We start from the raw sequence: 22,340 nt of genomic DNA on the forward strand, positions 1-22,340 counted from the left end.
TTTTAATGATGTTATGGAAAATATACTATGGTCTAACACAAATGTGTACAAGAAATGTCTACTATGAAGTATTGTAATTCTTTGTTTCTTGTAATCTGTTTTAATGCACCCAAGTGTCATATACGTTATAGACAGGGTGTAACAATTACATCAAGCCATGACATAAACCAAGCCATGAGTTTCTCACACAAAACCCTAAACCTATGCAATGACTCTGCTCCAAGAACAAGAATAAACATGACGTGATAGCGTAATCATGACACTCTTTATGTTAACATAGTTAATGCACAAATAACTTATATGAACAATTGTTTTTGTATTGTTTCTTGGTTATTTCTCAGTTATATATTCCATTCTCCCTAAAGAAAAATACAAGAAATGTGATGGTGGTTAATCTGATATAAATATATTTTGTTCGCTAAAGTAGCATATGCATAGAGGACCTCAGAGATTACTTAAAATCTGATTCCAAGTGGTAGAATATGGCCTCTTAAACCTCTCTGCATTGCATAATCCTGCACTCTCAAACATTTGACCATTAGAGCATCTTTTTGCAAACATTCAGTTGTTTCAGTCTTGCTGTTCATATTTAATAGAATACTGTCCATGTTTATACAGTGCAACAGCCTGCAGTCTCACTGCTGAGAGAGAGAGAGAGAGAGAGAGAGAGAGAGAGAGAGATGGGACATGTGTTGTCATCCACGGCGAGAGTTTTCTTCTGACACTGACACACAAGAACCAGCTGTGTACTGTCTGGCAGATCGGACCTAAGGGAGATGGCCGCCAACACTGCAAAATCTTTAATTACTCGCTAACAAGAGCACCCGTCCTCATCTCAACCCAAGTACATTTCACCAGCTCACCATGACAGGGAAAGATAATCCATTTTTGTGGGCATCGGCCACAGAAACAGTCAAACACAAGGCAACAGGGGCATTCAGACATATAGTGGATCTCACAGAGCCTGACTTTCAAGTGACGACTTAAAGGCTAGTCCACACTGCAGTTAATTCAGGCCGAGAACCGCTCTGAGGAAATAAAGAGACCAAAAGGAAAAAAACATCTGCCCGTTCTATACACTTCGCTTTAATTGATTTATGAATGGGGTGGTTTACTTGAACCATAATAATAGACTGATGTGTAAGAAAAAACGACTGTAACTATTTCAAATTTTCAGGGTTTAGTTCAGACTTTGGTTGCAATTCACAACCTCTTAATTTCATACACTGTACCTTTAAATAGTTTACAGAACCGGGGAAAACAAAGCTGTAGTTGCTATAGTAGTTGCTACTGAAGGTCTGGGAACTTTGGCCGCTTTCATTGACCAAGAGGGCATATGACTGTCAGGTAAATCAACCACTCACGTTTGGGTTTTGTTTAGAGCCGTGGAAATGTCCCCACAGTATCAGACCGATGTACATTCACAAACATGTCAAAAGTAAACAGCAACTACGTTTATGAGTTTATTCTCTGATCTTCGCATACCTTTAGGAATGAAGCGTTTATTCGATCGTGATAAATTCTTATTGCAACCGATGCGAACACAATAGTTTACGTCTTTGATCAGACGGCTTCATAATGTTTTCAGGTGAAACGATAAAGAATATTCATATACTGTACACGTACATCGCTATTCAACATCAAATTCAACCTATGAGATGATGACTTCGAACATGTTGAAGTGTTTCCACAAAAGTGTGCCTTATGCATCAGACGTTCAGTCAGTGGTCAGCTGGCGTGACGTCTAAGGCTGAGACTACTATAGCAGATACTTAAGGTTATCTAGTTTTCTTGTTTACATAACAATAATGTTTCTCCCCAAATAAGTACAAATTAAAGCCACTAACCCTTTAGGAGACAAGAAAAACAGCCAGAAAGCCAATATCAGATTAAGGTGTCTAATACTGAGACTTTTCAGAAAGTATTTAACAGGCCCCCTCACTGTCTGTTTCTCTCTTCTGATGTTAACTGCCTGTCATTAACATATTGCATCACACATGTTGAGTAGGTCACTTAGAACATCCACATTATCTTTCAACACCTGCGGTTTGATGATTCAGAGAGTGTGATCCTGGACGAATTTGTTCATTTTCTTTCCGAAGTCACACTGTGAGATGATTGAATAAGAGATTTGCAAAGGTGAACAGAGACGCAACTGATTTATGCAAGCAATATAATAGAGAAACACTGTCGAGTTCTTGTTTTACGTAAGTTTTATGTAAGCTCCTTTGTTGTAATCGGTTTTACTTTAAAGGGACTATTCACCCCAAAATAATAATTCCTTCATTTACTTCAGTTGTAACTGAACAATTCTTGTCACCCATTGACTACCACAGTAGGAAAAACTACAATGGTAATCGATGATGACCAAGAACTGTTTGGTTGCAAGCATTTTTCCAAATATCTTTCTCTGTGTTCATCAGAACAAAGAAATGTATTCAGATTTGGAACAACTCGAAGGTGAGTAAATGATGACAAAAATATTTGGGTGGAACTGTCCCTTAAAGTTAGGGGTATTCATTCTATATAATAGCAGTGAAGGAACATGGAAGTTACATGCAACTTCTGTATGAACTTTGATATCAAATTATTCCAGGCTACAGGGACCAGCATCCTGCCACATGACTTTAGTAAGGCTGAACGGGTTTAATCCCGGGGAGTTTCGGACATGCCTTTAGAAATGCTTTTTTTGGTGGCGAAACACAGTACAGAAGATTCTTTTCATTTATGCATTTGGCAGACCCTTTTATCCAATGTGAAATCCCCTGGGATCGAACCGATAACCTTGGTGTTGCTAGAGCCATGCTCTGACCACTGAGCTACAGGAAAACCAATATGAGTCTTTCATGTCAGTTTGTCTGCAGAATCTCAATCTGCGTACTGTAGTTTTTTCTTTTTTGTCCGTGCTCTATTGTTGCTTTTTACGCCAGCTGCCTCATTCCATCCCTGCTGCGTCTACATTTAGAGGCATTTAAGGGTCTCGAGCTTCAAGTGGTTTCCTGGAACCTTCATCTCAAAACCTCACTCAAGGCCAACAATAGTGTCTTTAACTACACACTTTCCGCCTCCTTGATTTGTTAATTACTTTTGCCTTTCCTCTGATGTGGTATTGCAGAACATGACACGGCAATATTATTGAAGTAACATCTTTTTTTTTGTATTTTTGCAGACGGGAAGAAAAGAAAAAGGAGACCTGCTGAATTCAGCGATCGACAAGATGACCAAGAAGACACGTGATCTCCGCAGACAGGTAACATCTATATAGTTTCTATACGACAAAAATGTGCATTGAATGGTGTCTGATTATATTCTATTTTATAGCTTGTTTTGTCTTTATAATCTGTTTTTTATTAATATTATCACATTTTAGACTCTATAGAAAAAGTTGAGAAAAATCTAAATATGGGTAGATGACAAATGTACTGTACATAAAAATACAAATTTAGGAAAAAAAATACAATGAAGATTGTCTTTATATTATAAACATAATATATGAATCATATAAATATAAAAAGATGTTTACTAAATTTTCCTCTCACACCAAATCTATGTATTCATTTATATTCATATTCACAAAGTTAAAAAGGTCCTGCAAAACACTGAATTACCCAATAAAACAATCTGCTGTATTTGTACTAAGTGCTTGAAAGAAAAGTTCTCTCTGAGAGGCTGCCGGTGTTAAAAATCACCTCCTGGTATTTCGGATACACTGAGACATGCGAGGATGAAACACCAGCTTCTTTCCATCTGAAGAAGCACAGGTTCATCCTCTTGACTCAGCAATCAGATCATTTTTCTCTCTCCATCACCATGACAATGGAGAAGAGTCTTGGATGAGAGTTTAAGCATGAAGGTTTCGGAGGGAGGTGCTTTGACTTAGACTGCCATTATCAGTCCAGAATTTATTTTATTTTATTTCAGTAAATGTCAGTAGGGATTGAGGATTATATCAAACTATTATGCAGGAGTGTTACATGACAGTTACGTTAAAGTAAGTAAGTGTTCCTTTATGTGGCTGAAGTTATTTGCACGGTCTCTTTCTGCTTAGTTTCTCTAGTTTCGTCACTGTGTTACTTACAGAAACGGGTTTAACACATGAGGTTTCTTGAGAAACAGCTAAACTGTTAAAAGTGTCAAACTTTGCATCCATTGCACATTTAAATGGACAGTTCACCCAAAGTAAAAATTCTCTCATGTAGGCTATTCATGTATCAGGCAATTATACAACCACACTTTGAGCATGTTATCACAGCATACCGTACTGCACTGCTGTCTTTTCACTTAACTGTTAGCATTTTTTTTGCATCTTGATAATGTTTACACTTATAATGTTACATCTCAGCATATGCCTCTGGCACATATTCCAGAGACTTTCATGTCGCCCAAACATAATATTTCCTCTCCCTCAACATCAGACTTGGTTTACTTGTCCAACATGATCGTAATACTTTACAGTGTCTTTATTTTGTCTTAAGGGGGTCGCAAACCCGACTCGAAGCCATTAATGTGGTAGAAGGGAGAGTTTTTCTGTATTAATGCGCTGTTTTTCCATTATTCCTAAACAGATAAATGGGTCTTGCAGCTTATGGTGAAGTCAGTTTGTACATGAAAGATGATTTTAGTCAAATAACATATCATTTAATGTTAAATAGAGTGGCAGCCTGTGACTCTGCAGGCCTTGTAGCACCGCCGCAAGGCCCCAAATGGTGGCGCTGGTCTGTAGACTATATATGTTTATTTTAGAAAACTATTCTGAGTCCTCAGTGCAAACCCCCCTTTTTGTTTCTAGACATTTTTCTCTTTCTTTTCTTTTTTTTAAATTAATCATAACACAATGCTATCACATTTTTGTTAATTTAGTATTATATAATTTTATCATATGTTAATATTATTTCAATTTTTATTTTGCTTTATTACATTATATTGTTATTGCATTATGTTTTTAAAGGGGTCATATAGCGCGAACACGTGTTATTCTGTGTCTTTGGTGTGTCATAAGTTGCCAATGCATGTATCAGACATTTGCAAAAATTAAAGTGTAGGATCCAAAAATGCAATTGTTTTGGAACCTGATGTTCCAAAAAAGTTAAGAGGTGTTACATTTCCGTCACACGCTTGCTGTATTCGACCAATCACTACGCACTGGTTAACTGGCCAATCCTAGCACATGCTTGTTAAAAATCATTGTGTTTCAGAGAGGCGGAGATAAACAAACAAGCACGATATTTGGAAAATACGGCGTTTTTAACCTTAAATCGTGTATACAAATTGCATTACATCTAAAACAAACAATAATAATTGTTTTAGCCGTGTCATATGACTCCGTTAATAATAACCGATTATAAATATATATCTCGTTAAATTAAAAAAATTATACACCAAACTCACAAAAACACTTTCATGTGCCTGTGCTAAAACGATAGAGAGCTTAACTCACCTATATAAAAAGTCATATGGGTTTGAACTGACAGAATTTTTATTTCTGTGTAAGCTTTGGTAAACTCACATCCAAAATCTTACACCCGTTGCATGAATGAAGTAAAGTGCTCCTGAATCCAACTGTCAGTGCATGTACTTGAGAACCTTGTGCAGTACAGTTCTGTTCACACGTGAGCTGAAGAATACATCTGAATCACTGACAGAGGCGGAGAGAAGGACAATGCGATTCTTGTTATATACACATATGTCACTTTTCAGCGAAAATACAATCCCCATAGTTATCTTCTCATTTGTGAGGTTTCTTCATATGCCTGGAGACATTCTTGTACGTCTTTCATTGCATGTCACACCAACCCGCGCAGTCCCCTGCTGAACAAGACAGGACGCTCGCAACCGATATGAAGCCCCCCGCTATGAGGAACCTTTTATTTGCTGCGAGTTTGCTTTTTCATAGCTAGGACTTCATTTTGTTTCGTTTAGTTGTATTTAGTATCAATCTTTGCCTACTATAGATGTTTGCGAGAAGTTTATTTGATAAAATATAAAATAAAATGAGTAGCATTGCTTCGATAATTTGTTCGCGGCTTAACTTGAGTTTGCATCAAAATCTCAAACTTTTTATTGCTGGTCATGTTCTACATCTAGTCTCATTGCTGTCTGAGAGAAACATCTGAGGTCTCATTTGTGATTTGGCTGACTACAGAGACGCACAAAAGCACATGCTAGTACACGTATTCTGCCTCCCCGAGAAAGAACCCTCTTCACCTCCCATCACAATAAATCCACAGAGAGGGCGACTAATGTGGAATGGTTGTTCGTTTTGAACGACCTGCTTTAATTACATACTCCGAGTTCAGGAGTGTATTCGCTTCTGTATAAATCAGCCGGCACGGAGGTTATATACCAATGCGTACACGCAAACCGTTGCTAGCACACAAACATTTACGATTTACCCTCCGCCCGTTTTGCAGGATCTTTCATAATTGGAAAACATCTTTTAAAATCTGCTCGCTCCCGCCCCCTTCACCGCGACTATAAATTTGAGGGCCCCATTTTCAGACTCAGCAGTCGTACATTATTACCTCACTCGTTTCTCCGCCTCGACACCTTACGCCCCCCATCCGCGCGATAAACCGACCGTCGCGTTCCTGTATCTTCTGTCACCTGCTTGGCTGAACCAATATTTCGAAAGCCATAAGTTTCCCCGACGTATGTTTTGTGGTTACGTGTTGGATGCGAGAGCCAGATGTTTACAGATTTCGCCTGCCCAAGCATTTTTAATCTCTTAAGACGCATATTTCATTATGTATCGTGGTCTTCGGCGGACGGAAATGTTTCCCACGTGGATAGGCGAAGGTTTTACGGTACAGTGAAGTGGTTTAAAGGGAATGAAAAGTGTTTGATAGGTCTCTTCCCTCCTGCTAACTCCGGTGTCGGCTCCCTTGTAATTCCAGCCATCACTTCTTGTTTCCTTTGGTCCCACTGCTGTTGTGCTCCATATGCCGCAGCATCTGATAGACCACCTCTCACCTCGGCAACATGTCACTTGAATCTTCATCATCGCAAAACAAATTATGTTTTAATCACTTTAATGGGGTTTGAGAATTCTGAAAAAAGGATCCAGCGTGATCCATGGACATATGCTGGTTGGATGGTTACAGATTTTAATTTCAGGCAGCCGTGTTCTGGACGGCAGCCACCTGATGTGTCGTTGCTGTTGTTTACCCAGTTCCACAGGATGGTCGGCACGGTGCGGCGTAACCGTTGCGTTGATTGATTCAATCAAAATAACTCTCAAATTGTTATTAGGTTCTTATAACTGGATTCCAGGAAGATGATCCATCTCCATACTAAAGCTTTTAGTTTTTTAGTTTAGTTAATTCGTGTCGGGGATTTCTGGTTTTAACCCACATTTTATATTACGTTAATGGACTTGCCGGACACAAATTTTATCAGTATGTGCATTCCCAGAGAATTGAACCCACAATTTTTCGCTAGTGCCATGTTCTACCAGCTGAGCATGTTTGTGTATCTAGCTACGTATCTGCTCTGCTTATAGCACAGTAAGCTTGTATGCATTAATGCATTTCCCTTTCATGGCACAGCCGGGCTGGAAATATGAAACGTGAACCCGTGTGATCCGCTCTGGGGTTTTCAGGGCCCTCCTTCAATTGAATGAATCGGCATCTCATCAAATCTGTTTCACCAGGGGAACATCTGAGTGTCTGTGGCAGCCGGCTTTGAGTTATTGTCTACCTGGCAAGAGAATATACTGCTGCAAATCAAGCAATAACGGCAAGGCCTGTTCACTTTCTGTGCAGCTACACAGGAATGAAGGATCACGGTTGATTTTCATAACGCCCGGGTTGCTGGGCTCTGTTTGTGTTGTATTACACTTGCTCTGTTTGCGTTCTGTATTTATTCATAGATGGCTCTTTTGGGGATGTTTTTTGGGGGGGCAGAGAGAAACAGAGCATGTGTAAGGATACTTGATACGAGCACGATGTGCTTTTGTATTTCACCTGAAATTTCAGTTGGTTTAATGGTATAATGCTGGCCATAAATGCAGGTCTTGGAACAAGTTCAACTTCCCAAATGCAACTCCAAAGTTTAGTTTAGTTTAGTTTAGTTTAGTTTAGTTTAGTTTAGTTTAGTTTACTTTAGTTTACTTTAGTTTACTTTAGTGTACTTTAGTTTACTTTAGTTTACTTCAGTTTACTTTAGTTTACTTTAGTTTACTTTACTTTACTTTAGTTTAGTTTTTGGTGTTTTTATGTCATTCTCCGGGGCCTTGACTCAGAAAGGCAGATGGTCAAATCGGTCAGACGGATAAATCAGTTAGACACAGATTTAATATATATGTACATATTATATATTCAGTCGTTACATATTCATTATTTATAGTGCCCATGAACAGCGATGGCAGATTTCAAATTGTGTACATCCGGAAGGTCTTGTGCCAGCCGTGTAATGTATTGCTCCAGATGGCAGGAAATATATTTTGAATGTGTGTTTTGTTTTATAATTGCATTTGTGGCACACACAGTATTTGTTGTAATTTGAGCATTTGAAGAGAAAGAAACAGAAAGAGAACATAGCGCCATACTGCTTTGCATAAATGCATAAGCAGGTCTTTATGCTACACAGACATGCGTTGAATATCTATGCAATTTTATCCCTGCAGCGAGTACTCTGACTAATACATAAGAATCGCTATCAGATCCATCAATAGTGTCGCAGAACAGATTACACTAGTTCATATAGCCAGATTAACCTCAAAAGAATATTCCATTGCCTTTAGCTTTTTCATGACTTATATCTTCCAACATATACCGCAATGATGGTGCCTGTTGTAATTTGTTATAAAGTACGAGGTGGCATTAAGGTTAATGATCTGGACTGGTAACCAAAAGGTTTCAAGTTCAAATCCTGCAATAAGTCAAGTTCATATGTCATCACCATTGTGACTCTAAGCAAAACACTTAACCTCTGGTTGATCCAAGGGTGCTATCTCTCTAGGTATCAGATATTAAAATAAATGAGCTATCAGCCATTTGTAGACCCTTTTATCCTAAGTGACATAAAATGCGTTACAGGAACAAGCGTACTGGATGAGTTCCTTGCTCAGGGGAACAATGATAAGAGCTTGTGGCATGTTCAAGAGCTCAAAATACACCACATATCTTTCATTACAATATGTTGAACATGGCCATTTGTGGATGTAATGGAAAACGCGCCGTTTTTGTGTGTGTCTCTTTAAATGCAAGTGAGCTTCTGCTCACTTCCCCACTTCCCGTATGCAAAATATGACGTAGAGCACTTACACATGTGCTTTTCAAGACAAGTAATATGGCGGAAAGCGCACTTACGTCTGTAATGCCCTATCCAAGCAAAACCAAGCAACATTAATGCCTTGTTCATAAATACGAATTAAGCGGAAAGACAAAAACATGGATAGAACAACCAATGCTGTATGAAATGTTGGCCAGTGATCATGTGCATGCATATTACTAACAGACATAAACACGGATATAGGCAAAAACATGCATTCAGAGTACTAGTATTTGTCAGACAGGTATGAAAAGATCAGCAACCAGGTTGTCTTACAAATGCAAACTCTGTTTCTATCCACTCTAAGTATTGTCGCACTTAGGACATATGAGAAAACACTGAACTCATAGAGAAAGACACTGCTATAATTTTCTTTCTTTTTAATGAATAAGATTTACAGAAATGATGTCGGTCACAAGTCTTCTGAACCGATTTGCGCGATGCGTTTTACAGCTAACATTACGACATAACACCTGTCTTTGGACCAATGTAAAGTCTAAGACGGGAACATGTATACAACAGCCACTAACGTGCTAAAGACATTATTTAAGAAAGAAGATTTAAAAACGATGTGTAATACTTACTTCTTCCGGAGATGAAGCTTGATCGCGAACATGTGTAACTAAGTGCTCATAAGGCGGAGTCTGTGATTGGTCATGTGCAGACGTAAATCAATGTGACGACAGATTGTTCGGAGATCTCCAACAGCCTGTTTTGTATCATTGTTGTGGTTTAGAGATTACGAAAAAAAGAATAGTTGGATTTGTATGATTACAGCGTTCTTCTGCACAAACGCTGGCGACAAAATTTCTGGTAGATAAACATTTAAAAGTGCATTTTCTGAGATTGCGCCCTTTAAAAGTTAAGGAGTTGTGAAAATCGATGTCCTGGGCATGTGTGCTTGAGTTGTTTGGAATAAATATTATTATTATTTAAATTAATTTAACAAAGTTCAGTTACTTATCTAAAATGTATATAATTGTTTAAAGAATTAAAAGTTGTGTAAAAAATGAATTTCTTTATTGCAGGGGGTCTTTTTGGCCAGTTAGTATGAAATTCAGTGAAATGCTCTGTACAACTTACTTTTCACATTATGCAGTAAAATACTGTACACAATTAGGGAATACAAATAGAAAGTTAATTAAAATTTTAAATTTAGAAAACTAATATGAAGAATTCAACAGCAATAAGAAAAGGTAGAAAACACAGTACTTTTTAAATTATAACATACTGAGGTTGTCAAATTTAAGAAGCAATTTTAAAACCATTTTATTGTTTGAAAAATGTAAAATCCCAGCGACAAACATAAATGTTGACTAATATAGTTTTTCTCGATTGTTTAAACACAATGATGCCTCGTAATCTCAAAACAGTAAACACAAGACCATAACATCTCACCCAATTCCCCAAACATCCTATTTTCAGGTCAAAATGAAGCTCTCTTCTCAAAACCATTCAAACTTGCTGAAAAACCAAACTTTTCCTGCAGACATGACACACAAGCCCTCAAAATCCTCCACACTGCAACATACTCTGAGACACTGGTGAGATCAACTCAAAATACTGTTACTAACACCTCTTGTTGGGATTCAAGAATAATTTGACAGCTTAGTGTTTATTAGAATATTCAACATAAAATAGTGCAAATAGAGCAAAGTGCAAGAATGAGCTTTAGGAAAAAATAAGACATTACACGACTGTAAAGTAGATGAATATGATCTTGCAAGACAAGAAAAGTTCAAAAAACAAAGAACATTATAAACTGGTCATGCAACACAATACAGTATTCAATTGCACAAATTACATTTACATGCAGGCATTTAGCAGATGTTTTTATCCAAAGCGATTTACAGAGAAGATAAAGGAAACAATACAGTGAAGCGATTTGTCAATAGGAGGCAATGTAAAAAAAATATGGCATCCTCTGCACCTTCAGGCCAATTTCGTAAAATTATTCCTTATTTCCTGCCAAAAACACATAACAGGTAAAAATGGGTGTACACGTTCTAAATTTCTCTCACATAAAGTGTGTAGTTATTATACTATATGTTTACAGTAAGTAGTATAAAGCCCAGTATATGATTCTATGATTGACCATTATCTGAGCTCCTATTGATCCTGAGATTCTCATTGGTGTTTCATCAGTTTTGCCACTGAATGTTTACTGATGGGTAAATGTGTGCTATTTGAGTTTACATCACTTTAGTTCATTATATTGTGTGTTTGTGTTTTCTGAATGGGTACATGGTTAACCCTTTGCAAAATGAGGCTGTTTGTGTGTGGGGTTTGTAAAAGTTGGTGTATTGTTCTGAGAATAGGTTTATAGTTGTCAGAAAATGGTGAATTGTTTCATGAATTGTGTGTTAGCTATCGAAAAAAACTATAATAACGATCTAGGGCAAAAAAAACAAATCACAAAATATGGAGATATGAGGTTTTAGAAGGACAGCAGCGATATCTATTACAGTATTTCTTATCGTTATTATTAACATTATTTGCCCTGCAGTCATGAGGTCAGTCCCAGAACTAAGCCCAGCATTTGTCAGACCTCTCCCCAGAGGCTCACCTCTTAGATGCCACTGAGTGCATGAGCTCCCATAATGCTCTGCCATTGGGACCAAAAGAGAGATAGAGATGACTGACATCGAAAGAAATAAAATGCATGAGCACAACCTAGAGTCTTAATGATCCAAGGTAAAGACTTCCAGCTGTTTAGAAGCTTGATGAATAATATTAGAGGTGTGAAGGCGTACCGGGCTGAATGAACACTCTTAAATATCTGTTCTTATGTAATTAGAAGTCCCCGCACACATCCCTTAACGCCACTTGAGCTATGTGTCATCTGTCATCCTTTTTCTAATAAATGTGTCTGTCAAATCCTCCCTCCCAGCTCTCCGTTGACGGATAGCTCACTCCAGGATGCTCCTTTAGTGCACAACACTTCTCTGAACATATGGTTAAACAACCTCTCTCTCTCCCCCTCTCTCTCCGGAGATCCATTTTGGGCAAATAGATGCAACTCTCTTGTGTTCCTGGAATGAATGTGATACGATTAAATCGTTCATAACGTGAAAGAGAACAAAATAAGTTGTTGTAACATGCACATTCACCGCACAACGCTTCTATATTTTTTACTTTTACAACAGATGGTTTTGGTCGTGTATTACAGCACCTGGGCTGTTTGTTTCATGGCGTTTCAGATGAGAGTATGTGAAAGGTGCGGAGTGAGGGAGTTTTGTGGTTTTGCCTGAAGTGATGAGGTGTTTTCTCTTACTCAGGGATTGGGGATCAAGAAAAACCTGGAATGGAATTTCAGTTCATGTTGAAGCATAGTGCGTTTTTTTAATTCTGTTATATATATATATATATATAAAAAAAATTATTTCTATTATTATTATTTTATATACTCAAATTTAGCTTATTTTTGATTGACACTGGTAGGATCAGCACAGTTGAGATAGCACAATAGTTCTCTTTACTTTTACAGTTTTAACTATTGGTATCTCATTGACTGTATCTGAATTACATGGGAACGCCGCTAGATACACCAAAGTCATGGGTTTGAATCCCAGTAATTGTACATTATGAATCCAAATATCTTAAATGTTAGTCGCTTTAAATTACCTATTTTTTTGCGGCCTTGTGCGAGCAGGGCATTAGACTCCTGTACTGAACTCTTCAAAAAAGGTGCTTCAAAAGGTTCTTCGATGCCATAGAAGAACCTTTTGGTTACATAAAGAACCTTTAACATCTGAAATAAAAAGTAAGACAGAGATGGTTCTTTAAAGAACCTTGGACTGAATGGTTCTTTGTGGAACCAAAAATTGTTCTTCTAAAGCAGGGGTGTCCAATGTCGGTCCTGGAGGGCCACAGTCCTGCAGAGTTTAGCTCCAACTTGGCTCAACACACCTGTTTGGAAGTTGCAGGACACAGGCCCTCCAGGACTGACTTTGGACACCCCTGTTCTAAAGCATTGATGTGAAGAACCTTTCAAGTACCTTTATTTTTAAGAGTGTGGCTTTGCCTTGTAACCGCAGCCGATTCGGATCCTTTGAAACAGTTGAGCTGACAGCTTCCGTTAATCTACATCTGAGAAACTCCCCTATAGACAGACAGCGAAAGGCTCATAAATCTTGCCTACACTGAAACGAAAACCCTTTTTCATGGTTGTGCTCTGTTCTAAAACTTCTAAATCAATTGCACCATTTCCACCTGTACTACATTCAGAGCAGGAATTTGTTTCAACTTTAAACAATTGTTCTGAGCGATGTGATGGGTTTGTGGTAGCTTCTCACAGCCAATGCTTGAAACCTTTTTTGCATGTCGTGTTTGACATCATATGTCATCTTTTGTAATTCCCAGGAATTGTGTGCCTCATCTACAGAAACAAATGGGAAGTAACATGCTGAAGGAGCTTGTGAAATTTGAAATGTCTGCGGGAAAGTGCACCACTTTTTGCAATACATTCATATATTTTTAGTGTTCTTATATTGATCTAAAATATTTATATACCTTCTCCTTAAAGATGGCGTAACACACAGTTTCTGCAAATCTCATATTAATCTTGAGTACCTATACAGTAGTATTGCATACTTTGTATCTTAGGATAAACACGCTGCTAAGAGTATTTAGTTTGTCACATTTTTTAAAAAGAGAGATACAGCTGAATGATTATTTCTGGAAAAAGCCGAACTGCTGGAGGCAGGCAGAGGGGACGGAACTACAGCACGAGCATAGAATACGTCATCGCATTATCCCTTTGTGTTGTTTACATTATGCACCTGCGTTTGCAACAAAACACAGACATATGACTTACCGTGTGCGGTTCATGTCCAGCATCTATTAGCGCTGGGACTGCTCCATATATCAGTTTCAAACGATCTATAAATCCAGCATTATATCCAACATTCATCACAGAAATGCAGTGAGCAAACAAACACAAATAAACTTCAGTCAGCTGAGTGAAGCGGCATTGATGGTTGTTACGCGTGGTCTTTCTATCAAACTAGCACGTGGGCGTGGTCTTGGTCTTTTGCACGGTGGATGCCACGTGGATGTGCTTTTCCGGGATTATGGCCAATAAATGGAATAGGATTCCTGTTATGAAACAGCTATAAAAAACTTTCTGAAACAAGTTGGAGTGGTGGGGGAATGTATCGAGCACAGAAATACAACGTTATACGTCCAACTAGTTTTTTAACAAGTTGATCATGTTAAGCATGACAAGCCAGCACGTTTATCAGTGTAAAGAAGTCCGAATGCATGAAATAGCATGTTACCCCATCTTTAAATAAAATAAAATTGCCATTTGAATGTCACTCCATTCACAATTCAATGCATGATTACATTTGTACACGTGTGTTCCGCATAGCAGCATTTCTCCAATGACGCCAACCCCTGAATGCCATGATTATCATTTATTGATGTTTGACACACAATCTCAGTTTTCCTCCGGATTTTTCTTCAGAATACTGTTTATGCGACGCATGTGTAAAGAGACAACCGTAGTGCATAAAGAGTTTAAAATATAGATAAACATCTAATTTCTTCAGTCATACTGAATAGATTTGCATTGACAAAAAAAGCATTTGGAGTCACAGAGACAGGCCACTCCCCGTTTTCGCTTATAAAAAGCCCTGCATTGCAGCGTAGGAGAGGCTGTAGTCAGTGGGCATTACATTAACGCAGGCTGAGAGTATACAGCTTCCACTCACTGATAAAGGCCTCAGTGGAACCTCTCTGATCAGGGATCAGGGGACAGTGGAACCTCAGTCTGTCATAACATGAGTATGAAAACATAAGGGGCTGATAAACTCTCACACGAGATGTAATGCTGCTCTCATCAACAGTCCAGAGACAGCTACCCTCTTTTTCTCTGCCTGCTTATTTTACACAGTGTTTTATCCTTTTACATCTGCTCAGAGATGTTTGTATTGACTCAAGCGTAATGTGATTCAATAATCCGAGATTGGTCCTTGTTGTTTTGTGAGCGGGGACTTGCACATGATTTGTTTTTCAGTAATCCCATTACAGTTAAAGCTGTTATAAGGAAATATCATTACCAGCACTACTTATATGGTTTAAGAAGCCTATAGAAATTGTCCAAATCATTTTGAACAGCACTAGTATATATGTCAATAAAAACATAAAGTGGACTATTTAAAGAGATAGTTCACCCCAAAAAATTAAAACTCTGTCATTATTTACTCACCCTCTTGTCATTTCAAACCTGTATGACTTTCTTTCCTCTGCAGACCTCAAACATATATTTTTTTAACTGGCCCCCATTCCCTTGCATTAGTTTTGTGTTCACATTTAAAGTGAATGGGTGCCGGCTTTGATACAGTAGGTTACCAATTTCTTTTTTAAATATCTTCTTTTGTGTTATGTGGAAGAATTAAGGTCATACAGGTTTGAAATGACAAGAGGGTAAGAAAATGATGACATCATTTTTATTTTTGGGTGAACTATTACTTTAAGTGGCAAACATCTGTTTAAAGTAACTACGATTTGTTTAAAATAAAGTTTTGTAAACTAACAGTACTGTTTAGTGTGTTGACAAATGTTTATATGCTATCTTACTGGTAAGTCACTTTAGATGAATAAATGTAAATGTAAAACCGATTCATTGTTTGGTTGTCTTGGACATGAATATATACATAATGTGCATAAAAAGATTAACTGTATGAGAAAGTGAAAAATCACGTGCATCTTTTTATCAGGAGCTGGTGACATCATCGCTTGGCAGAGTCAATTGTCCTGGGAGAACATAACCTTAAAATGTAGCGGATCTCCATCGCTATGTACATTTCATTCATAAATATTATATTTTTGCACTTGTGGTTTCCAAATATAAATTGACTATAATATGAAAGTCTAGTGAATCTCGGCCATTTCCATCACTTGTTATTCAACTCGATTAGTTATAGTTAGTTGATTTTATCTTGTGTTGCTATTGCCTCTCATACATTATAAGGACATCTCAAAAATGAAAAACTATCACACCAGTGTATTTCATTTCATTGTATGTGATACTTCTGATTAATTATTCCGAAATGACAGTTTCCTAAGACAGCATGCAGGGATGTAGCTTTTGGTTAAGCCGAAAGCACAAACATTTAAATCAATGCCGAAGCATTAACCTAAATGTCATCTCTCCGGAGAGAGGAAATCATTTCTTTGCCTTTTTTATACTCCTGGCTTAAGACCACACATGTGATTATTAATGAGACGGAGGGTTTCTTATCAGAGTCATTTAAAGAGACGATAGGAACATCAAACAGCATATATCCACGCTCTCTCTCCATCACACACTCTCTTCACCCACCCACTTCTCTTTCCAGGTGTCATTGTTAATAGCAACAATGAGCGTTGTTACTTTATTTTGATTTATATTGGCTGTCTTTACGCTCAGCAGATACACAGGCGTGTTTATCCTGAGGTTGCCCTTGACATTTAAATACAAAACTTAGAGCTCCTGACCCAAAGGTTGTGCTGGCATCTGCAGGTAATCCAAACGAAACAACATTAGACCAGAAAGCTTTGTGCCAGTCAACATTTGATCTTTGCACTGAGAAGAACGGCAGTTTTTTATAGAAATATGGTGCAAAGCTGTTAAACTGGATAGCAAGTGTTTGATGAATGATTTTTTTTTAAATGCCTTAAAATAACTGTAAAAAGCGAAATACATTCACAAAAGCAAACTAGAGGAAGTCAACAGAATACCAAACCAGTCATTTTTTTCTCAGATTAGGAAGTAAAACATCTGTCGAGGTTGTTCTGAGTCTCACACAAAGTAAATAACAGAAAATCACCCAATTTCATTGCCGTTTTCAATTTTAATCTCTGTTGCACCTGTTTTCATGTCGAAGCAGGTGTTTAATCCATAAAACTACAGTTTCTTGTCTATATGCAGAATTATCAAACAAAATCTTATTTCATTTCTTAAAAGCTCCCTCATTTGTAACAATAGGATATAGTATCTTCTGAGCTTTACTAAGCTTACAGATTCTTTCTGTTTCCCTTCTTTATTTCCATCTCAACCTGATTGAGTGTTCAGTGCTGAACTTTACCAACCCTTCAATGCAATATACTCACTTAAAAAAGTTGTTTTATTCACCCATTAAAAAAAATAGGGTAAGGATAAGATTCCCATCTATATTTTATAACTTGAGCCAATGAAAAATAAACAACTTACCCTTAAAATGATGTTCTATGTTTATAAAAGCAATTTTATTAAACCTGGAACAAAGTATATTTTTCTTGTTGTAAGAAACTAAATTAATTTAAATTAAATGTTTAATCTGAACACAAATATATAGATTTAATCAAAACATGAATTATTATTTAAGAAATAATATTATTAAATTATTCTATCTCAATTCAAATAGACATAGATGTATTTAAACAATTTTTTAATTTAAGAAACATGGGTTAGAATTATAGAATTATCTGCATTATTTTTAGTTTCAAACAAGAAGATATAATACATAATAATTCAGTTAAATAATAATAAAGACATAATTCCCATTAAGGAACATTCATATTTAATCCTATCCAATTATTTATTTTCATTATATCAATATTTATTAACTCATACATTACTTTCATTCATCCATCCATAATTTCAGTACCAGTATCAGATTTTCTACTTTAAAGAGCTGGCAAACATTGGCCTTTTACAGCCTTTACAGACAAGTACAGCCTTTATTATCCCTCAAGTCGGATGACAATGTCTTTGGGTACAGCCTCTTCCTTCTCCACCACCTGGAAAATAATTTAGGACGGAGAAAATATCAAGAATCTATCACACACAACATCCACACACACACAAACGTGTTCTCTCTCACATAGAACATCCTCACATACACACATTCTTAAAACTGGAAAAGATGACACTGAATCTCATCGTATCTGATCTTTGTTGTTTCGTGTGATTTACAAATGACCTGACCACATCTAAATTTCGCACAAGATATGTGTGACAAATGTACGGCGATGTACGGTATCCACTGTCCACTGTTCCCTCTTTAACAAAGACAATAGACATGAATATGTTCATTGTGGGCTACAGTACTTGTTGTATTACAAAGTATAGCCATAAGAAGTTGGCCCATTGTATGTTTGTCGGAATTTTTGAGTGAATAACAAGTTTGAGCCCGCATGAAAGAAAAGCAAAACGGCCATATTTCAATTGCTTGTTCCAGACAAATATGAGCTTAAATAAAGAACAAATTTGTTTTTAAAATAGATTTGAATTTATCTCAAACTATTCTCAGAATGTAACAGGTGTATGCTATCAAAAGTTATAAATGTAAAAGTGAATCCTATAAACTTTATGTATAAGTCTTTTTAAATATATAGCAATTCTGTTTTCCTCTGTGATGTTACATGCAGGCATACTTGCAACATGCATCATACTAAATTCGCTCACAGGCTCTGTTTAATCATTTAGTTTTGTTTACAACCTGAAGTTTTCCAGTAAACAGAAATTAATCATACTGGCATAATAAGGATGATAAAGACCAAAAGGAACTGACCTCATAATGCTGTGCATGGTCGCAGTCAAAAGAAAAGAATTATGGCTTAAATATTCTTCATCAAGAAACAAAAAGAAAGCAGAGAAATGACTCCACGCCTATGTTAAGCTCCGTGAGAACTGTAAAATTAATTTCATGAGTGGGTGGGGGAACCGCAATTCTGTCAAACCGATTCCCGGCTTAAGCATATTAATGTATTCAAATACTAGCACAAGACTATTTTTCATAACCATGTAGTTCACACAACGTGACTCATGTACACTCAGTATTTCTGTTTTTCAGCACAATACCTTCGCTGAAACATATATGTGCATTTTCCACTGTATATTAATCCATTTTTCTCAGGGTTACACCCAAACCATTAGGAAGACAAGAGCACATCCTTTACCAGAGGTTATTAGAGACAGAGCGGCAGGGTTCATTAAGACATTTCAATTAAATCGTCGGCACACAGGGAAAAGGATCATTACCTACAGAGTGTGCTCTGTTTTCTGAATTTCATGCTCAGGTGGCCAAGAACTCCACTGAGCGCTGAACATTGATTGAATAGATGACGTCACCTCTGGTTTCATGACCCGCGCTCCAGTCTGGCCCTGAACTTCTTTTCAAACCGGCCAGATTGCACCTACACTTATTGAGACCATATCCTTCAATCCTGTAGCATTTTTTCATTAAATTCACTTCGTCAAGGTTTTTTGTACCGCTTTTTCAGATTCAGTTAACTCTTCTCATTAGAAAAGTCTGTAATTCAAAGCCAATGATGCATTATGCGATTTCTAGCCATAATTCATCATCACTGTTTGCCCACCAAGGCAATTGGTTAAGATATGTCCGTTGCTGAATGAATGATAATTATTGCTTGTTAGAGGAGTGTTTCCCATCATCCATTAGGGCAAATGTGTTTGTTGTACTACGTTCTGAAAATGATCCATAAACATAATCCAACCTATTTTAACTTGAAGCAAAATGCATGCCTGTCTATTTTGGTGACGTTGCATAGTGGTTTAAGCTCAGGGCTGGTTGCCAGAGCGCTGGCTGCCATCAACATTTTGGCTGGAAACCTTTCTTAAAAACGCTGGTGGAAAGAGTTAAATTCCCATAGCCTTAATTCCTTGGTTCATGTCTTTTTTAAACAATGGACGGGGCTAATCTGGATTAGATCAATCTGTTGTGGAATAAGTATATACATTCACAATGTAAATTGAATGGAAGTGCCAATAAACTCGTGTTGCACTCCATCTTTTTATTTATGACTTTAAAAAAAAAAATGTGTTGATTATCTCTTTTAACCAATATATACTTGAGGAAAAAAACTGATAAAATTAAAACACATATTTGATTAAAAACAAACAAAAAGTAGTGATGACTCATCTTGCACGGCAAAGGTTTTTTTGTCCAATCAGATGCAGTCCAGAATGCAAATGTTCCTCCTCCTCAAATGACCACAGCAAAGACAACACAGGACAGCAAACTGTGGTCATCAAGCAATCTTTAACCTAACAAGAAAGAAAAGATCTTAGTTCTTACAATAAAATGGGACATAATAGGTAGTCAGACACTGCATGTAAGCTTACATGTCAAACTTGAAGCTCACCTCTTTGAAATGTCGCCACAGGTATTCAAGTGCTTGACATTTTTATAATTCATCACATTTTTATATTCCTGCTGACTTTAGCTTTCTATCTCTCTTCCCTCCAGCTAAGGAAGGCCGTGATGGACCACATATCTGACTCTTTCCTGGAGACCAACGTACCCCTGCTGGTGCTGATAGAAGCCGCCAAGAGCGGCAACGAGAAGGAAGTGAAAGAGTATGCGCAGGTGTTCCGCGAGCATGCCAACAAGCTGGTGGAGGTGAGTTTCACATAACACACATCCACCCAGCTCCTCACCTCTTTCAGCGCATGCAGATGATTCTTATCTCGGGCACCACAGGCCACTATCAGTCAGAGCACGAGGTGGCCCTTTGGAAGTCATCTGCCAAGCCGGAGCTATTTGATAGGGGAATGATGCAGTGAAGCTCGGTTCGGTTATGATGAATTTGTGTTTGATAACTCTGATTGGGATCACAGAGCGGGGTGACACCAGGTGATGATTTGAGCTTTTTTTATATATTTAGTACATTTCGTTGTGTGGCTTCAAAGGTGCGATTCATTTGCATTACCCAAAAGCTTTACAGTGAGTGAAATGAAGCAACTTGACATGAAAAAGTCACTCATCTGAAGGTCAGTGTTAGAGTTAGATATGTCACAAATGCAGAAGGGCAAAAATAATGTCTGCAGAGAAGTTTTCTGAAGCGTTTACTGCGGCCACTTTTGTGTAAAATAGATTCATATTGACGGGCTCTCGCAATTGCTTTCTTGTTTGTTTGGCATTCCAACCTCACGCAACACCATAAGATTCAAATGACGGGCAATTTTTCTGTCCACACTGAAGGCACAAATGCCACGTGATGAAACAAAATCACAGAACACTTGTGAACGCTTTCTGAGTTGATGCTTTTGTCATATTGTTCAATGTTTCCACAATAATTGTCTCATAGACAGTGTTTGATATTTCACATACATGAGACATACATCAACCAGATTCCCTCCCTTAAGAATTTTTATTTATGCTTATGATTATTTTAAAGTAATCCTAAACCCAAACTCTATCCTAAAACTTTTTGCATGTCCCCAAAAGTACAGTATTTTTTTTTTGCCACATTTAACCAACTTCTATGGACATTTTTTACATTGTCCCCAGAGTACAGCTCGGTCAGAATCACACTCATAGTGGCCTGAGGCGAGTGGCGCTGCCCGAGTTCATCAAATAAAATGTTCCTGCACTGGTATGATCTCAGAATAGAGAACAGTTCGCCTCACGTCGGTTCCTCTAGCCGATCAATAGTCAGTGTTTCCGGTTGGGGTCAAGGAACCTGATGAAATAGAGGTCACCCTTTGCAGCTCTACCCTGATGCAATGTCTGTACTGCTTTTACACGTTTCTCTTTCTCTCTTTCACATCTCTCCTCTTCTCTTGCAATCGGTGACAAAAGTAACTGGGACATGAATATGAATATGGATTATATTTGATTTGTATTGCAATAATCTCAGGGGATGTTACTTGCATTTCATCTGCTAAGAAATTCAGACTCATAAATGTGTGCATTGTCTCGTGTCTTTGAGGAGGTTTTCTGACAAAGTTACTTAATGTTTTATGGTTCATTTTACAAAACAGAATCATCTTGTGGCCCTTACGCATATATAAAATTAATTCAAGAACTTTAATTTTGTCCCCCCATTGTGTTTTTCCGGTTTCTCCTTACCATAGCAAATATGCAGTTTTGTATATTTAAAGATTCTGTGTCCAAAAGTTAGACCTAACCATGTTATAATCCTCTATATCGTCATGAACGTAAACTGTTGCATTATACAATTAATCAAATCAATAAAAATTGACATCATAATGCTTTCAGGAAGGAGCTCCTAATGGTTTGCTCCTAAACTCTTTGTAAGTCGCTTTGGATAAAAGCGTCTGCTAAATGTCTAAATGT

General features: G+C 37.4%; 1 protein-coding gene across 1 annotated transcript in view; it reads left to right on the plus strand.

Moving 5' to 3' along the window:
- ctnna2 (catenin (cadherin-associated protein), alpha 2) overlaps window positions 1–22,340 on the plus strand; it is a 372,393-nt gene that overhangs the window by 282,967 nt on the left and 67,086 nt on the right. Inside the window, 2 exon segments of the mRNA XM_056771020.1 lie at window positions 3,170–3,250; window positions 20,508–20,660. Of these exon segments, the coding sequence (XP_056626998.1) occupies window positions 3,170–3,250; window positions 20,508–20,660 (234 nt within the window).

The sequence above is a fragment of the Triplophysa dalaica genome, chromosome 2 (genome assembly GCF_015846415.1).
Source record: "Triplophysa dalaica isolate WHDGS20190420 chromosome 2, ASM1584641v1, whole genome shotgun sequence".
NCBI classification, from domain to species: Eukaryota; Metazoa; Chordata; class Actinopteri; order Cypriniformes; family Nemacheilidae; genus Triplophysa; species Triplophysa dalaica.